Consider the following 16,040-nt stretch of genomic DNA (forward strand, 5'->3'; position numbering starts at 1 on the left):
TAAATATAGCCATCTTGGTATGGAGGACAAAGCCAAGATGGACAGATTGCTTAGCTTATTGAATACAGATTATTTGATTCCCTCAACCCTCTTCTCATTTTCCTTGCTCCCCTCACCTCCTAGAAAGAACCTTAAACCTCACCCCTTTTTTGAGAAGACTCAGCTGTTCTCATGTTGTACACCATACTAGATAATTGATTGATTTATAATGCCCGGAAGCCACCTGTTAAGATTGGCATCCCAATGTTCTAAGCACTGAACAAATAATCAGTAAGACAGACTTTGCTTCAAAGAAAGTAGAGTCAATTCTGAAATAAGATGCAATAAGTGGGTGTAAGACAATGGGAAGCAATAGTAGAATTAGGACACAATAATGACAACAACACATGTTTACACAGAGCATCTAGATGCATAGTTATACAGTCAAGCCAAGGGATCAAGCACCTGGGAACACCATCATGTCCCTCAATTAAAGTGGGAAAGGGAAATAGAAGCATCAAGAGACTGAAGTAGACTGGCAGAAAGTAAAAAACAGCACACAGCTGTAAAAGATAAGGAGGGACAAGATTTAAAAAAACTGCATGATATGTGTAGAAGGCACTCAATGTTGAGGATGATGAGGTTTGAATAGAAGCTCTGAGAAATGACCAGGAAAGGTACTTGTAGATACTGCTGAGAGCAGTTGCAGTAAAGTAGAAAGGTCACAAGCCAGACTGAAGGGGCGAAGTTGAGGTAACAGTTGAAGATGGAATATATATGAACTTTAGGTGACAGAGAGAAAGGAGATGGGATTAGCAGGAGAGACAGATGAAGTCTAGAGTAGGACCTTAGAATGAGGGAAGACCACAGCAGATTATAAAATGAAAAACTGAAGGGAAGAGCAAGAGATTAAGGAGAAAAACAAAAGTGGGGGGATAGGGAATCACAAAACAGGAGGTGATGGGGGCAACTGGAAAGTGGGTGAGACACTTGAGAGACTATGGAGAAGTAGGGGAAAGGGAACATCTCTTTTGAAAAACTTGGCAAGGTAGTGGGAGAACAACGGAAGGGTTTTACAACAGAGCCAAATAGTGGCATATAGATGGGATTGCAGGCCTAGGATAATTGAGAATGGAGAAGTAGCTCTTCGTAACCAGGAAGATAGATGAACTGCAAGAGGAAAAAAAGTTTGTAGTGGAGGATGGACCATAATTATGGACCCTTCTTCATAGGTGCTGAGCAAGTGGATGTGGATGTTAGGAGTGAGCTGTGAGTGGTGGGATGGGCTTTGCACCAGGAATGCGGGGCAAAGGAGTCAATGACTGAGTTGATAAATCAGAGGAGGGGACATAAGTCATAAACATTAGTTACAGAAGGACTTGAAGATGTGAAAAGGAACAGTGAAGACAAGCTTGAGCAAATGGCTGTTTTGGTTACTAGGAAAGCTGATCCAAGACTGAAAGTCAAACAAGGAAAGGAGGACATAGAGGTGGGAGGCTAAGAGGTTGGATGGGAAATCAACATGGTAACTGAGGATGAAGATGGGCACTTCAGATGACAGCCAGACATACAAGAACAAAAACAAAAAGGAAAATTAGGTTACCTAACCCCACTCCCACCTTGTCTTTTCTTTGGTTCGACTGATGTCTCCCCAAGTATTTGCCCTTCTACTTAAGCATCTGTGTTGATGCCATACTGCAGAAGTATGGCATAAGGCTATCTTAAATAAGCTAGTACAAAGCTTTTGGCTTTACTGGTTTAAACCCAACATTGTAAGTTCACCCAGAAACCAATATGCAGTTAATGCCTATCCCAGAGCACTCATGTCACATGGTCCCAGTGATATTCACCATTAATAAGTGGGCACCAGCCTTGTGCATCAACTTGAGTTTCTGGGCTGATTTCATGTGTAGCACCACATACATTACAATGCAGTATTCCAATCTACTTTCTTGTGGACAGGGGAGAAGTACCTTGGGCTTGTAGGTCAGCTATTCTCTTTTTCAAAGAGTTCTGGAGAACCAAAGAGGCTGAGGGTCTCGCATTATAATACATGGGTTTGTATCACTGTGAATCTTGTAGATTTATCTTCTAAACTTTTGCATGCCACAAAATAGATTTTACTAGATCTGCAGCCAAATGCAACCATGTTACTATAGGGTAGATTTGGGTTCTAAGACTTGTTATTTTCAACACATGCACAATTTTACCATTCAGAACAAACGTAAGTTCTCTTTATTAGTTATACTCCATTACAGACAATCTCTCCATGACCGGGACTGTATTATGTGTGCCATGAGGTGCAAATGTTTTGTAATTAATTAATTCATCTATTAACCTGGTTAATTCTCAAATTGGGCCAATCTCAATACTCAAATTTAGCATTACTAAACCTGCAAACATAAAGGGCTTGATCCTCAAACAATTTAAATCAATGAGAGTGTTTCATGAACAAAACAAATCTCCCCAGATTACTGGGATGCACTTATGCCTAAAATCCGTTCTTTGGAAGTGACCTTTCCTCCCCCGCCAGGTACAACATGCTTCGTTCCTAGTTAGCGTTCTATCATGCTACTGCAAAAACAGTGAATGAATGCTCAGTAAAAATTCATGTGTCATCCTGATACTAGTAAAATACTGAAGAGACCAAACAAAACAAAATAAAGATCAGTATAAAATGTGTCAACCCACAGTGGCAACTTGTGCAAATGTTGTTCTTGGAGAGATGGGTCTACTTCTTGTGCTAAGCCATGAGCAATTGTTCCTTGACAAACAGTGGTTTGCAACAACATTAATGATTATTGAATACTTTAGTGGCAGCATTAACACATGTAACCACTGTGTTTGGAAAATAAAATTAAGGGTCTGGTTTAACAACACACAGACGTTAAGACATTCAGAGTTAAGGCTGAAATCGTATCCTTAACTCACCTCATTGTGCCTAGGTATCCTAGCTCAAATGGCATGTAAGATCATCCACAGTTCTGAGGCCCCAAATAGAGGACCATATCATACCTAGGCATAACAGGGAGGCCAAATTTAACATGAGTACATATAAAACTGACCAAGATAATAAAAAGTTAATAAGCATGCATATTAAACATACCATCATTCAATTTATTTTTCAAAATACTCAAGCTCTAACCTGTAATACACAGTAGCTGTTAGATTTCAGTTACGAACCCACAACTACGGTACATATTCATGTGCTGTAAAAGTGCTCAGATGCATTCAAAACTTGTTTTTAGATTGTTCCATTGTCATGCAAGGTATTTAAATTTTATAATAAAACACTGTTTCAGACTTATGATCTTTTCATGTAAAGTTTACGTTCAGAAATCTTTTTTTTAAAAAGTTTTAAGATGTATGGAAACTTAGGTACAAATTGAATTGTGCACTGAGAATACCTTGATTTAGTTCCCATATTATAGCACTATCATACAAGGAGATTATATACACTTAGTCTTATCAATATAAAGATTTACCATTACATTATAACAAGTTATCAGCACAAAAGTTAAGAACAAAGTACAAGGTCTCTATCTAGATTGTAATTTTTTTTAAGAGAAACAACATATGGAAGGAGGACGGTTAAAAATTTGGGTTTTCAGAGCAAAAGAGTTGGGATCCTCAAGATGTCTGGAACTCTCACTGTATTATTATTATTTTTTTTAAGAGACTATGCAAACTGACAGACCACCAAACCCCAGTGTTTACTACTCCATTGGCTTACTGCAGTCTTACACAATTGCCAGGAAAGTTTGCTTGCCCAGACAGAAGATCTGCTCACCCTCCCTTTACATTATGGTGGATTATATACAAAAAAAGGATACTTTAATTCATCTGTTCTTTTAAAAAAATAAAAAAATAAAAAAAAAAGCAGCAGTGGCAAGACTATAAAATAGCAATCTGTTCTGAAGATGACTTGCAAAGGAAAAGAAACAAAACAAAACTAGGCTTATGCCTCTTTTTGCTTCTTTATGATGTATAAAGAAAGTTTTACTCCCCCCAACTCACCCCCCATTTCTTATATTTTACATTTCTTACATCTTAGAAATGTAAGAAACAGCCCTGGTCTTCCCTTGTTTTGCTGAAGGACTTGTTGGGTAGCGCTCAGACCACGATTGATGTGGCTGATTCTTTAACGCAGGTTTACTTTCCCCTAAATTTTAATCATTAAACGTTTAAAACGTCACAAACACCTATTTAACAGTCTCATTTAAAAAAAAAAAAAAAAAAACCCCACACAACACTCTTCCCCTCTTAATGACCAGCTTTCACGCTCCTGTAAGCCATAATTTTACTAGTTCTCTAGTCACACTAAATCCTTCAGTCTAGACAAATGTGAATTTCTAATGTATAAAACAAGCAAGAAAACACTTTTAGGCATCCTTATATCATCAAGTGCTTTGATTTAGTTAAGCCGCTGCACTTGTCTAATAAGGACAAGGTCAAAGAAGCAAAAAGGTACCAGCCCATTCCCCTCTCCTCACCCCCCAGCAGGTCGTTTTTCAAATATTTGGTGCCATCATGTGGCAAAATCATGCACTACTACTTTAAGAGCAGTTACCAGTGCACATTAGTTATTTCTCACCATTTAAAAGAAATACAATAAATATATTTTTACAGTAGGCCAGACACTCCAAAGCAGTCATTACTGTCTGTAAGACGGTATCCAAAAAAGCCTAATGATTTCCTTTTCTCCCATTACACAGACGAGCTATACTTTCAAGGTTCAGAGACTACCAAGAACCTTGGCTATTAAACACTCTTTCACCATTTGCTTTGAGGTTTCCTAGCTTTTTCCATTTAGAAATGTAATGTTATTTGAGCTTAGACTCTGTATTTGCATTCTATAGGTCAATTCTCAGAGGCTCCTTTAAACATAATCAAATAAAACAAGTTGTTAAACACCAAGTCCAATGCTTGGACTAGATGACCTCCTGAGGTCCCTTCCAACCCTAATAATCTATGATTCTATGATCCAGAAACAAGCCTAATGGAGGAAGAGAAAAGACATGAGGAACACACAAGCGGTCTAGAATATTTAAGAAGCAACAGCATGTTTGATTATGGTAGAAAGCAGAACCCAGAAAAGTGAATATGCAACCAACCATTCATACAGACACCAGCTGAACAACTGTCAGCTACCTCACTGAATTACAAGACCACAACTGGATCTTAGACTTCTTGTTTGATAAGACTCAAGAGACTGCAGAGAAAATGAAGAAAGTGGGATTAGGAAAGGGCAAGGAATGAAGGCCTCTAGAGCAGGGCAAAAGAGGAATGAAAAAGGAAGACAATGGGATAAGAACAAAGCATAGATTAATTTTCATCAGCATATGACAGAAGCACAGATATAGAGGAGCCATGACAGCTAGAGGGGTTAAGTATGCTTTTATCTCCCACATTTCTACTTGTGGATAGATCTATGTGGATACCTTTCAATTTCCTAAAATGCAAATGTGTGATAATGGTCTCAATTTATAACGGATACAAAACAAGGAACAAAAATAGTAGTGTTCCACTTATGATACATTTCTATAAGCTCTGTTTCAAGATTTGCAAGATTTCAGATCTTTACAAGGACAAATAGGAAAATATAAAATTTGTGGGAAGGATGAATATTTGGTTTAAACTAAATGCTATACCTCTATGTTTGAGAGGCAAGGTATGGTGGGTGGGGCTCACATTTTATGAACATCCTAGCAGCTACGTGCAGTACCATAGTCCTCGTCCTACTCTTGGTGTAACCTGTAGGTTTGTCAGCCTTGCTTGGTGGGTCTTCAGTGGCACAGTCTCTTCCAGGGTAACAAAAGTCCAACCAAAACTATGTCTGTCCTCATATGGGTCTTCAGTCCCAGCTCTGGGAACTTTAAATTCAGTTCTTTGCTCAGGCCTCCAAACATGCCTTGTTTCCTTCTTGAGGTTCACATCACTTGGCCAGTGGGGGAAGCTGGGCCCACCCACTACTCCAAGTTCCAACCCAGGAACCCTATAAACAGCAGTCAAATTCATTGCTGCTGCTACCCTGGGCTGCCTCCTAGCTGGCCTCTTTATCTTCACTGCTTACCTTAAGGGTGCAGTTCTCAGGTCATCTGGCCCCAGCCAAGAACTGACTTGCTAAGGCCCTACAATTGTTTTTATCTGAGCCTGCTGGGCTCCAATTGGCTGCTTCTGTGCAGCCTCTCTAGGCAAGCCTGGAAGGTCCACCTGTATCACTCCTTTCCTGAAGCAGGGTGTAGAAGAACTATTGGACCTCCTGTATGGAGCCATGAAGGTGGTATACCAAATTACATACCTCCCCCCACAGAAAGGATTTGAGGTGGTGGTCCTGTATTAAGGCAGTGTTCTCTCCTATGCAGTCTTTGCCCTTCTTTCTCAGGGCATTCTCTCCCAGGCCCCTCCCTATGGAGAGCTTTTATTAGTCCCTGCCCTGGTTGGTAGAATCTTCTGTCTCAGGCTTCTGTCTGGAGAGCTTTTGTGGTCCTTGCCTTGATTAATCAGGTGGCCTGCTTGGTCGGGGGTCTTCTCTCAGGCACTTCTGCCTGAAGAGCTTCCGCAACTCAGGCTCCTTTTCCTCCAGAGCCTTCCATCTAGCTTCTTTCACAGCATCAATTTCCCTACTGTATTTCTTTGGCAAGGAGAGAAGGCTTCTCACATTCTCTCCTCTCAAGGCTGAGCCCTTTTCAGAAGCCTTGGTCTCATCTCCTCAGAAAGACATCCAACAACTCATGTTCTCTTAGGACTGCCAGTAGAGTCTGCCTCATGGCACCAGGTTCCCCTTGTGGACTCTACTGTCACCTCCTAGCCCCCACAGGCCATGTTTGTGTACACTGACACCTCAGCAAGATTTGTGTCAGTGATTGTAATTGTTCCATGCCACACTCCATCTTCCACTGGATAGGTTTGTCAACCAGTCGTATACACTGTTTCCAGGTCCAGTTCTGATGAACTTAGCTCAGAGGCATTTGTGCCATCAGGCACCTTTTACTTATCCTGCCTATTCTTGGGGCTCCTGCATCTCTTCCTGAAGCAAGCCCTTTTGAAGATGGACAAAACCTTTTTTATGTGGCCCATCTCTCCAAACCAAAGACAATTAAGCCTTGTCCACCTCCCTGCCACTAGCAGAGTTTGTGGTTCTTCCCACAGCTCACCCCAGCAACTCAGTCTTTTCCCACCCCAGTTCACTCAAGGGCAAGCAGTGTCCACAACCATAATATCTCCTCAGACAGGTCTCAGGCCCACTGGATCACTCTTGTCTAACCAGTGCTTGAAGCCATTGCTGCTTCTTTCCTGCAGGATCCATAACAGGTACTGCTGCTGCCTCTAGCCTGTCTAGTTGTTGTGGCAGTTCAAACCATACCTTCCACTACTCTCTGTGAGCCTCACTGAACTGCTGATACAGTTAACACATTTCTCCTTGGCCTTCACTCTTCTTGGCACCAAACCATGTTTTATCAGTCCATTTAGCAGCCATCAGAGCCTTTGGCATCTGAGGGAAGGCATCCTTTGTGACTTTGACCTTTCCCGGCATCTCAGTACTCTGTACCTGCCAATAATCTGTCTGGTTACTCCAGGGGCAAACTGAACTTGCATTCCTTTCAAGCGCACAGTAGATGCATCTACTTAGAGGGCCATCTGACTTCTTTCCTTTTGGCTCCTGTGACACCCAGGTTTATTTGGAGGTCATGGCTTCCTGGCTCGGTTTCAAGCTTCAGATGGGATATCAGATCTCATGCACTTGAGACAGGAGTAAGCATCACGACATCACTCCTTGACGGGAAGGAAGTCTTGTAACCCCACCTGTGATATCAAGTTGTGATGAAGGGGGAAAACTCACCTTCAGTGCCTTCCAGTGGCTGGGTATGCTACCGTAGTCCTTTCCCACTCCTGGCATCCTCTGTAGGTTGTCAACTTTGCTTGGTGGATCTTCAGTGCCTCAGCCCTCTGGCTGGGTCATACAATCAAAATGAACTCCTTCCAGGGTAACAGAAGTCCAACAAAAACTGTCTATCTACCCTCACCAGGTTCTTCAGTCCCAGTCCTGGGCCCTTTAATTCAGCCCTTTGCTTGGGCCTCCAAAAAGCCTTGTCCCATTCTTGGGGTTTGCACCACTTTGCCAGTGGAGGAATCCCGGATTCGCCACTCATGGTTTCAACTCAGGAACACTATAAATATCTGCCATGTACCGCTCACTTTGATTCATTGCTGCTACTTCCCTGGGCCTCCTTTTACCTGGCCCCTTTATCTTTGCCCCTTACTTAGGGTTAAGTTCTCAGCTGCTCTCTCCCCGAGCTTGAGCAAATGCAGCCAGGACCAACATCTACTTGTCCCTTGAGCAACTTTGGCCAGAGAGAGGGGAGCACCCTTCTTTGCTCCTCTGGTCCCAGACAAAAACTAATCTGCTAAGGCAATACAGCTCCTTTTATTTGAGCCTCCTGGTTTGATTAGCTGCTTCTGTGCAGCATCTTTAGGCAGGCCTGGAAGACCAACCTTTGCTGTCCCTTTCCTGTGGTGGGGTGTCGGCAGACACAGGGCCTCCTGTAAGAAGCCACAAAGGCCAGCCCTAGCCAGTCATACATACCTATATGCATTAAAACACACACCCTACTACTGACCTAACTTCTCTTGGTTAGAAACTTTACATTTGATCTGACTACTCTTCCTTGCTTTTCTAAGTCGCTAGTGATATACATTGATCTGCCTGCCAAAGTAAAAATACAAGAAATCTGTATCAGTGCATTATATCTTTAATGAGATAAAATGGATTTCATTAGCATAAACAATATTTTCAATCATTTGTTTCAAACCTTATGTATTTCAGATATAAATAATTAAAGGAATATTTTCAGGTCAAGTTTGTACAGGAAACAGGTAAATATGGCTCTAGAATGTGAACATTTCTCATAACAAAGCGCATTTGAGAAATATAGTGAAAGCAGCTCTACTTTGATGGACTGAAATAAAATTTCCCCCATAACCTTTTGTTGAAAGTGGTTTCAAAATATCATTGACTCGTGAACATATAAAGAAAAAACCTTCTAAATAATCCTTTATGCCACTGAAAGGAAGTTTTAAAAGCATCATTTTCATTTATTCTTCAGCTCCTTCTTCCAACAGAATTTTACTTTTCCTTGTTTGGCAAGATTTTCTCTGACTAAACATACCTCGTACACAGTTGTTCACCTTTGTGCACCCTTCGGTTATCTTCTGTCTTTCTGTATTAAAAAAATGTTTCATGGAGCATATAAGGAAGTCACTGAAATTACTGTACCTGTTTAGCAAAAAATATTGTGTCTAGTCTGGAATCCTGAACAACAGAGCCTGCTGGCTCTTCTCCTGGCTGCCACTTGAAGAGGAAGATCAGCCCATGAACCGGTCTATAAAATAAAAGGTCAAAGCAGAAAAAGTGTGTTGATAAAGAACTATGCAAACTATTTTTAATTTAAGTGTATCGTCATCTGATAAGGCAACTCAGTTAACTCTTCTTTTTTAAACACGATCAGTTAGGCTCAGACTCCCAGATGTGACCTCTAACTTTGAATGATTAAAAATTTTCAGAGATGCCACCCACAATTCCAGGTGGAGTTAGTGCTCAAATAGCACCGCTGAAAAGTCAAAATTTGGCTTGTTGGTCACTTGGTAAACTGGGCTTTAAGTGTCAGTTTGCTTCAGCTCTAATACACATTTAGAGGTTAAAGAAATCCTTAGACCCTGTTCCTCCCTACACCATCACTATATAGTTCCCTGCATAATGCATCTGGCGATTTCATCAGTAACAGTATTAGTACCACTTTCTTTGGAAACTAATATCAGATTCATTATCCAAGCATCGATAAGCACTGAAACTATAAGTTTGGTAATCCTGCTGGGTGCAAAAGGAAAAATCCATAAAGCTAAGATCCCCTGTGAAGATTTCATATGAGTTCTCAATCTGTAAAACGAGGTTAATTCTTTCTCTCTCTCCATCATTGTTTTTTCTTGTCTATTTAGGTTTTATGTCTTTCACAAGATGGACTGTCTCTTACTATGTTTGTAAATTATCCAGCACAATGGGACACTGATCTCAGTTGCAGCCTCTAGGTACTACCATAACAATGGTTAATAACATTTGTAGAGGGAAAGAGTCCTTCTAAAAATGTTTTAGGAAATCTTTTTAAAATGCACTAGCACAAATCTTTCCCCATCATAGTAATCTGAATTTAGGATCAGCTCTAAAACAAAGGCCACAACAACAACTATAGAGTCAACAGTGTGCCCTTATTGCCAAGAAGGCTAACAGCATATTGGGCTGCATTAGCAGGACCACTGCCAGCAGATCAACGGAAGTGATTATTCCCCTCTATTTGGCACTGATGAGGCCACATCTGGAGTACTGAGTTGTTTTTGGCCTCCCATTATAGAAAGGATGTGGACAAACTGGAGAGAGTCCAGGGGAGGGCAACAAAAAATGATTACGGTGCTTGGACACATGACTTACGAGGCGAGGCTAAGGGAACTGGACTTATTTAGTCTGCAGAAGAGAAGAGAGAGGGGGGGATTTGATAGCAGCCTTCAACTACCTGAAGGGGGGTTCCAAAAAGCATGGAGCTAGGCTGTTCAGTGGTGGGAGATGACAGAACAAGGAGCAAAGGTCTCAAGTTGCAGTGGGGGAGGTCTAGGTTGAATAGTAGGAAAAACTATTTCACTAGGAAGGTGGTGAAGCACTGGAATAGGTTATGTAGGGAGGTGGTGGAATCTTCATCCTTAAGAGGTTTTTAAGGCTCGGCTTGACAAAGCCCTGGCTGGGATGATGTAGTTGGGGTTGGTCCTGCTTTGAGCAGGGGTCTGGACTAGATGACCTCCAGAGGTCTCTTTCAATCCTAATCTTCTACGATTCTATGAAATGAAGCACAGTCAGAATGCATGCTCATATGCATTGGCATCATATTCACTACTACAGACATAAGAGGAGATGCTTTTTAAGAGGTATGACAGAATTTTTTCCAAGTGCTTTTAAAATGTGATAACCAAGAGGTTTTAAAAATGCCTACTGAAGACAGGGCAAGTTATGTCTGAGGGCCTCTAGTTTGAATACATTGCTAACCTAAGAAGCTTTAGTCAGATAGCTTTTGAGACCCTACTTTCTGTACTTCTTGTCCTATTTTCTAGCAGATTATAGAGTAGGATATTTACACGGGAGTGAAGAAGGTGGCACTTTTCTTTTAAGGTACTATACATGAACAAATACAGTGCTTTTGATCAAACATGCAGAATCACAACAAAATTATTGTTGACAGGAGAGAGATCAGCAAGAAAGAGGCTGGAGTTGTGCACAAGTGCAATAAATTAATTTAAGGTGGTAGATACTTTAAATATCACTGCAAAAACCCAAGGAATAGAGAAATGTATTGTGTGTTCTTGGGCAAGTCAGTTAATAGTAATGCTGATTAATTCCTAGTCCTATGCTCTAGCCACTTCCCGTAAAGAGGGAAGCTAGTTTAAATAACAAAAGGCATGTCTGAAAGTTCACTAACTTGAACGTATTGTATAATGAAAGCTTAAAATACTGTCAAATTGCTGTGGAAGCCAAAAGCAATACAGCATATTGGACAAATAGCATCTTCAGTGATGTCACAAAGAATTTAGACTAAAGAAATCTTATCTGAGACTGCTTTTGTAGATTCAATAGCTTACTTTAATTTTTCAAAGTTCTCTGGTTCCAGACTCCATATTTCTTCAACTTGTGCTCCCCTGCAACCTGAAAGAGAAAAGATATAGTTTTAACTATCCTAACTTGGAGAGGAAAATGACACACACACACACACTCACACACTCTCTCTTATAACTAAGCCCAGACTTAGAAAAAAGCCTATGACTGATATGGATGAAAGATAAGAGAAAAAAAATGTTTAGTCCAGTTTGCGTAATTTTATAGAGTGAGCAGTATCAAATGAACAGAGTGTCACTGTTTCATTAGTTAGTTACCATTGTGTGTGTTGATTTTTCAGTCTTTATTTAAGAAATAACGGGACTATAAAACCACAAAAATCAGCAGAAGATATTTTGGGTTAAGTATAACACAAAGTTAGCAGCATTCTTTTAAAATCATTAATTTATTTCATGTATAGATATATAAATTTAATTAGTGTTTGTATTACTTAAGCTATATATTAGTAGCAATACTAATAACCCTTACACCATAGCAGCATCTTCCATCAAAGGAGGTAACTGTGCTTTGCAAACATTGCTATAGCATCATATATCCAAAGTAGAATACTTAGCCTAATTTTTTAAAGGAGCAAACTTGGGTACAAGAACATTTAGTAACTTGTTCATCACAAAGGAAGTGTATGACTAAGCCAGGAAGATAACCCCAAGAACTCACAGACCTATGCCTTTAGCCACAAAATCTTCCATTTTTGGATTAGTCAGAAGCATAAAAGCAAAGCGCCCGGGCGGGGGGGGGGGGGGTGATGAGAGAAATCACTGTTGACTGAATAAGAAAGTCAAATATTTTAATGGAGAACCATAAGAATCTCAGAAGGCCACTAATCTTCACTTTGTGACAGAGACAGCAATTTTAATATACTGTAGGTAAAAGCATGTAAAACACTACATAAACATATTAATTTGAATTAATATTCAGATTTGACTACAGACTCTCCCCAAGTTACGTAAACCCGACGTATGCAAATCCAACTTTTTCCATAAGCTAGAAATAGGAGTTTTGGGGTTTGATTTTTTTTTGGGTGGGGGGGGGGAGAATTGGTCGGAGATACATTTCCGATTTACACAAGGTCTGAGTTACGCCAAGCGTTCCGTTCATCAGGGAGCATCTGTACTACACAAATAGGTTTTTTGTTTTTTTTTTTAAATCAGGTCAGTACTTGTGAAAGGGAGCAAACTAGGCAATCCTGGAGACTAAAGTTCTCAATTTGCTCATAAAACAAGTGTCAGTACAAGTTTCCTGAACAGCTTGCCAATATGCCTCAGCTTTGACCTGGTAGGACCATCTCTAGGAATGAGGATGGTTCAGTCTTTCACTTCACTGATAATACTGCCAATAACAGTGCCAATTAAGAGGTGGACTTTTAACCAGGAGAGAGAGAACCAATCTTTTTTCATAATATAGCACAACATTCAACCAATCAAGACCAGTCCTCAGATGTGTCTCGAAGTCTTTTGTTTCAATCCTGAGGCTTCAAATGAGGCTTTGAGTTCCACTTGCATAAAAAAAATCCTCCAAGAATTGACAAAATGTTTATTGATGGCTGTTTGTAGCATCTGAGGATCTAAGCCTATTTCAGTGGGAGTCTGGAAGAGTGAATAAGGAACAGGTTCCATAGAAGACAAATTGTCAAATTATCCCTAGGGGAGGAGGTTGCAGATACACAGTTTGAGAACACTCTTGCTCTACATATCAGACACACGGCCAGTACAATTCACCCAACAAAGGCAACTGAATGGCTTTCAAATTTGATCACCATTTAAAATGATCAAATTTGACACTGACACAAATGTAAAAACAAAATATGCTTTATCCCATTACCAGTCCTTTGCATCATCCAATTGTCAAATTATATTAATTCCTTTCTCATTACCTACAGAAGAAATTATGTCAGCCATCACAAGATTTTACTGAATCAGACTGTGTAAAACAGAGTTTGAGAAGTTTTCCAGAAATGTATGAGCTGGAAAACTAGATCTACTAGCCCAGGGGTAGGCAACCTATGGCACGGGTGCCAAAGGTGGCACGCGAGCTGATTTTCAGTGGCACTCACAGTGCCTGGGTCCTGGCCACTGGTCTGGGTGGCTCTACATTTTATTTAATTTTAAATTAAGCTTCTTAAAACATTTTAAAAACCTTATTTACTTTACAGACAACAGTTTAGTTATATATTATAGACTTATAGAAAGAGACCTAAGAACGTTAAAATGTATTACTAGCACGCGAAACCTTAAATTAGAGTGAATGAACACCACTTCTGAAAGGCTGCCGACCCCCTGTACTAGCCAGATATAGATACAAAGGATGGGAGTGGGGCAGGCTTTGCTGGTGAAGTCCAGAGGCAAATCCTTGGTGAGAAATTCAGCCCATCCTGCAACCAACACCTACTGGGAAGTATGCTGAAATTTCTTCCAAGATGTCTCAGGATCTTGGTTGGGGGAAACTTCTATCAGCTTCTGGCTAGTTCATGTGATAAAGCTTAGCTCCACATCCCTCTAGAATTCTTCCTCTTTCTGGAAGATACAGCCTCCTAAAGAGTAGGATCAAATCTCCACTATTTTACCCCTCTTAGGCTTCCTGGACTGCAGGAAAGTCTCTGTTATTCTACCACGCTCCCACTTCGCCCACCTCCCTCCAAAACTGTGAGTAATTACAGTGCCCGCCCCTTAGCTTTCATAATCAGCGGCAGTATGAAATTAATATGATTTGACCAATTCATTGCTGCCCAAATGATTCTCAACAGCAATAGTTTTACTGCCCAAAAACTTGTTAATCTCATTTGGGTTGTGCTGCTTCACAATGCTGCAAGTAAAAGTAGACACACAGGATCTGTGTCTGAAAACTCCAGCATAGGAACACTACAACGGTTTACAATTCACATTTCGTTGTCACAGCCATGAAGGATGGAAACTTATTTTAAAAAAAGAAAAAAGTTTATGGCTTGCAAAAATGGATGGCTTAAGTGCCCACGTTTGTGTCACTACTAAGGCATTTTTGCAAGCCCTGGTGTAAAAAGTCAGACTTATTCATGGGTCAGATAAATAAGGGAAAAAAGATGAAGCAGGTAAGAAACATGCTTGGAACTATAAGTCAAGATAGAAGATTAGAGTCCTTTACTAGACTATGTGGAACTAGATATGCAATTTAGCTTCTTTGGGCAAAATTCTATGTTGATTTACAATCCATAAAATCCCAATAGTGCCAATTGCATTGTATTTGGTGTGAATTAAGACAGAACTTGGTCCTCTGTAACTCAGTATCCAAATTTGTAAAATTAAGATATTATTTACCTACCTCACAAGTTTTCTGAGTATTAGTTACCATTTATAAAGTGCTTGGAAGATGCAAGTGTGCTATGTAAGTATTACATCTTAAATGCAACATACTGTACATACCAAAATACAAGAAACCTCTGACAGATCAGCAGGCACATGCTCATGCAAACCTGCGTACAAGTTTGTTCATTCAGGATGTTTTTCTCAAAATGCTGATATGTACACCCTGGGCAGGGCTCACTACAGCTACTGAGCATGAGGGCAAGATCTTCCCCAAAGAAACAGCATCAGTTCAGTGCGTGAGGGCCGCAGCCGCCTCCATACACAACCATACAGTCCCATTTTCAAGCACAAATGGGACCCGACTGGGTTTCGGGGGAGCTGAAACGTGCCGCAGGCTGGGATGTGTCGAGGCAGGCTGAAGCGTAGCAGCAGAAGAGCGGGCTATTGTTTCCCCTGCCAAGAGCTAACCCTGCAGAGGCTGAGCAGGTGCTGGGCACTGCGCCCTTCAAGCGGAGGAGGATGTCTGGCTCGGGGGGATTTGGGCATCTCTCCGTGTGATCCCGCTAGAGCAAAACTGCCGCCTCAGCCCGCCTCGTCTCATCCGCTGGAGGCAGGGGGTGTCGCACCCCAGCAACGCCGCTGAAGAGGTATGGGGCGCAGTTCAGGCAGGTCCCGAAGCGACGAGCCACCCCCCTCCCGCAAGAGGCGGAGGGGAAGCTGCAGGCCTCAAAAGTGCCCGCCCGCCCGCCACCTGCCCAGACGCCGTTCCCAGCCCCCTGCCCGGCCCCTCACCAAAGCCCTTGATGAGCTCAGTGAAGACGCCCGGGTCGCTCTCCATCAGGCACCACTCTCCGGCGCTGCCTCCCCCCGACATGGTGGCGGTTCACAGGCTCCCGCTGAGCAGCCGCTGCCACCAGCCGCCGGCTGAGGCTCTCTGCCCGCCCCCACGCACGCCGCCGCCGCTTCCTTCCCAGCAGGCTCCGCGGCCCACACTGGCATCTCTATGGTGAAGTGGGGGCGCGCTCGGCCCGGACGGAAAACGAGAGGCGAGAGCACATCCGGGAACCTAC

At 41.6% G+C, this 16,040-nt stretch overlaps 1 protein-coding gene across 2 annotated transcripts in view; it reads right to left on the reverse strand.

The window, feature by feature from the left end:
• The window catches only part of UCHL5 (ubiquitin C-terminal hydrolase L5), a 32,178-nt gene that overhangs the window by 16,006 nt on the left and 132 nt on the right, over positions 1–16,040 (reverse strand). Inside the window, exons 2-4 of one of the 2 annotated variants that reach the window (XM_039483716.1) lie at positions 11,659–11,722; positions 9,257–9,362; positions 2,911–2,994 (exon numbers count right to left, since the gene is read on the reverse strand). Coding sequence is in view for 1 of the 2 variants with exons in the window: in XM_039483715.1 (XP_039339649.1) it covers positions 9,257–9,362; positions 11,659–11,722; positions 15,763–15,844 (252 nt within the window). In the remaining variant the exon portion in view is untranslated. Of the gene's footprint in view, positions 1–2,910; positions 2,995–9,256; positions 9,363–11,658; positions 11,723–15,762; positions 15,994–16,040 lie in introns of those variants that run through there. The other variant, XM_039483715.1, reaches the window with a different exon arrangement.

Source organism: Mauremys reevesii, linkage group 8, assembly GCF_016161935.1.
Source record: "Mauremys reevesii isolate NIE-2019 linkage group 8, ASM1616193v1, whole genome shotgun sequence".
In the NCBI taxonomy this organism is placed as follows: domain Eukaryota; kingdom Metazoa; phylum Chordata; order Testudines; family Geoemydidae; genus Mauremys; species Mauremys reevesii.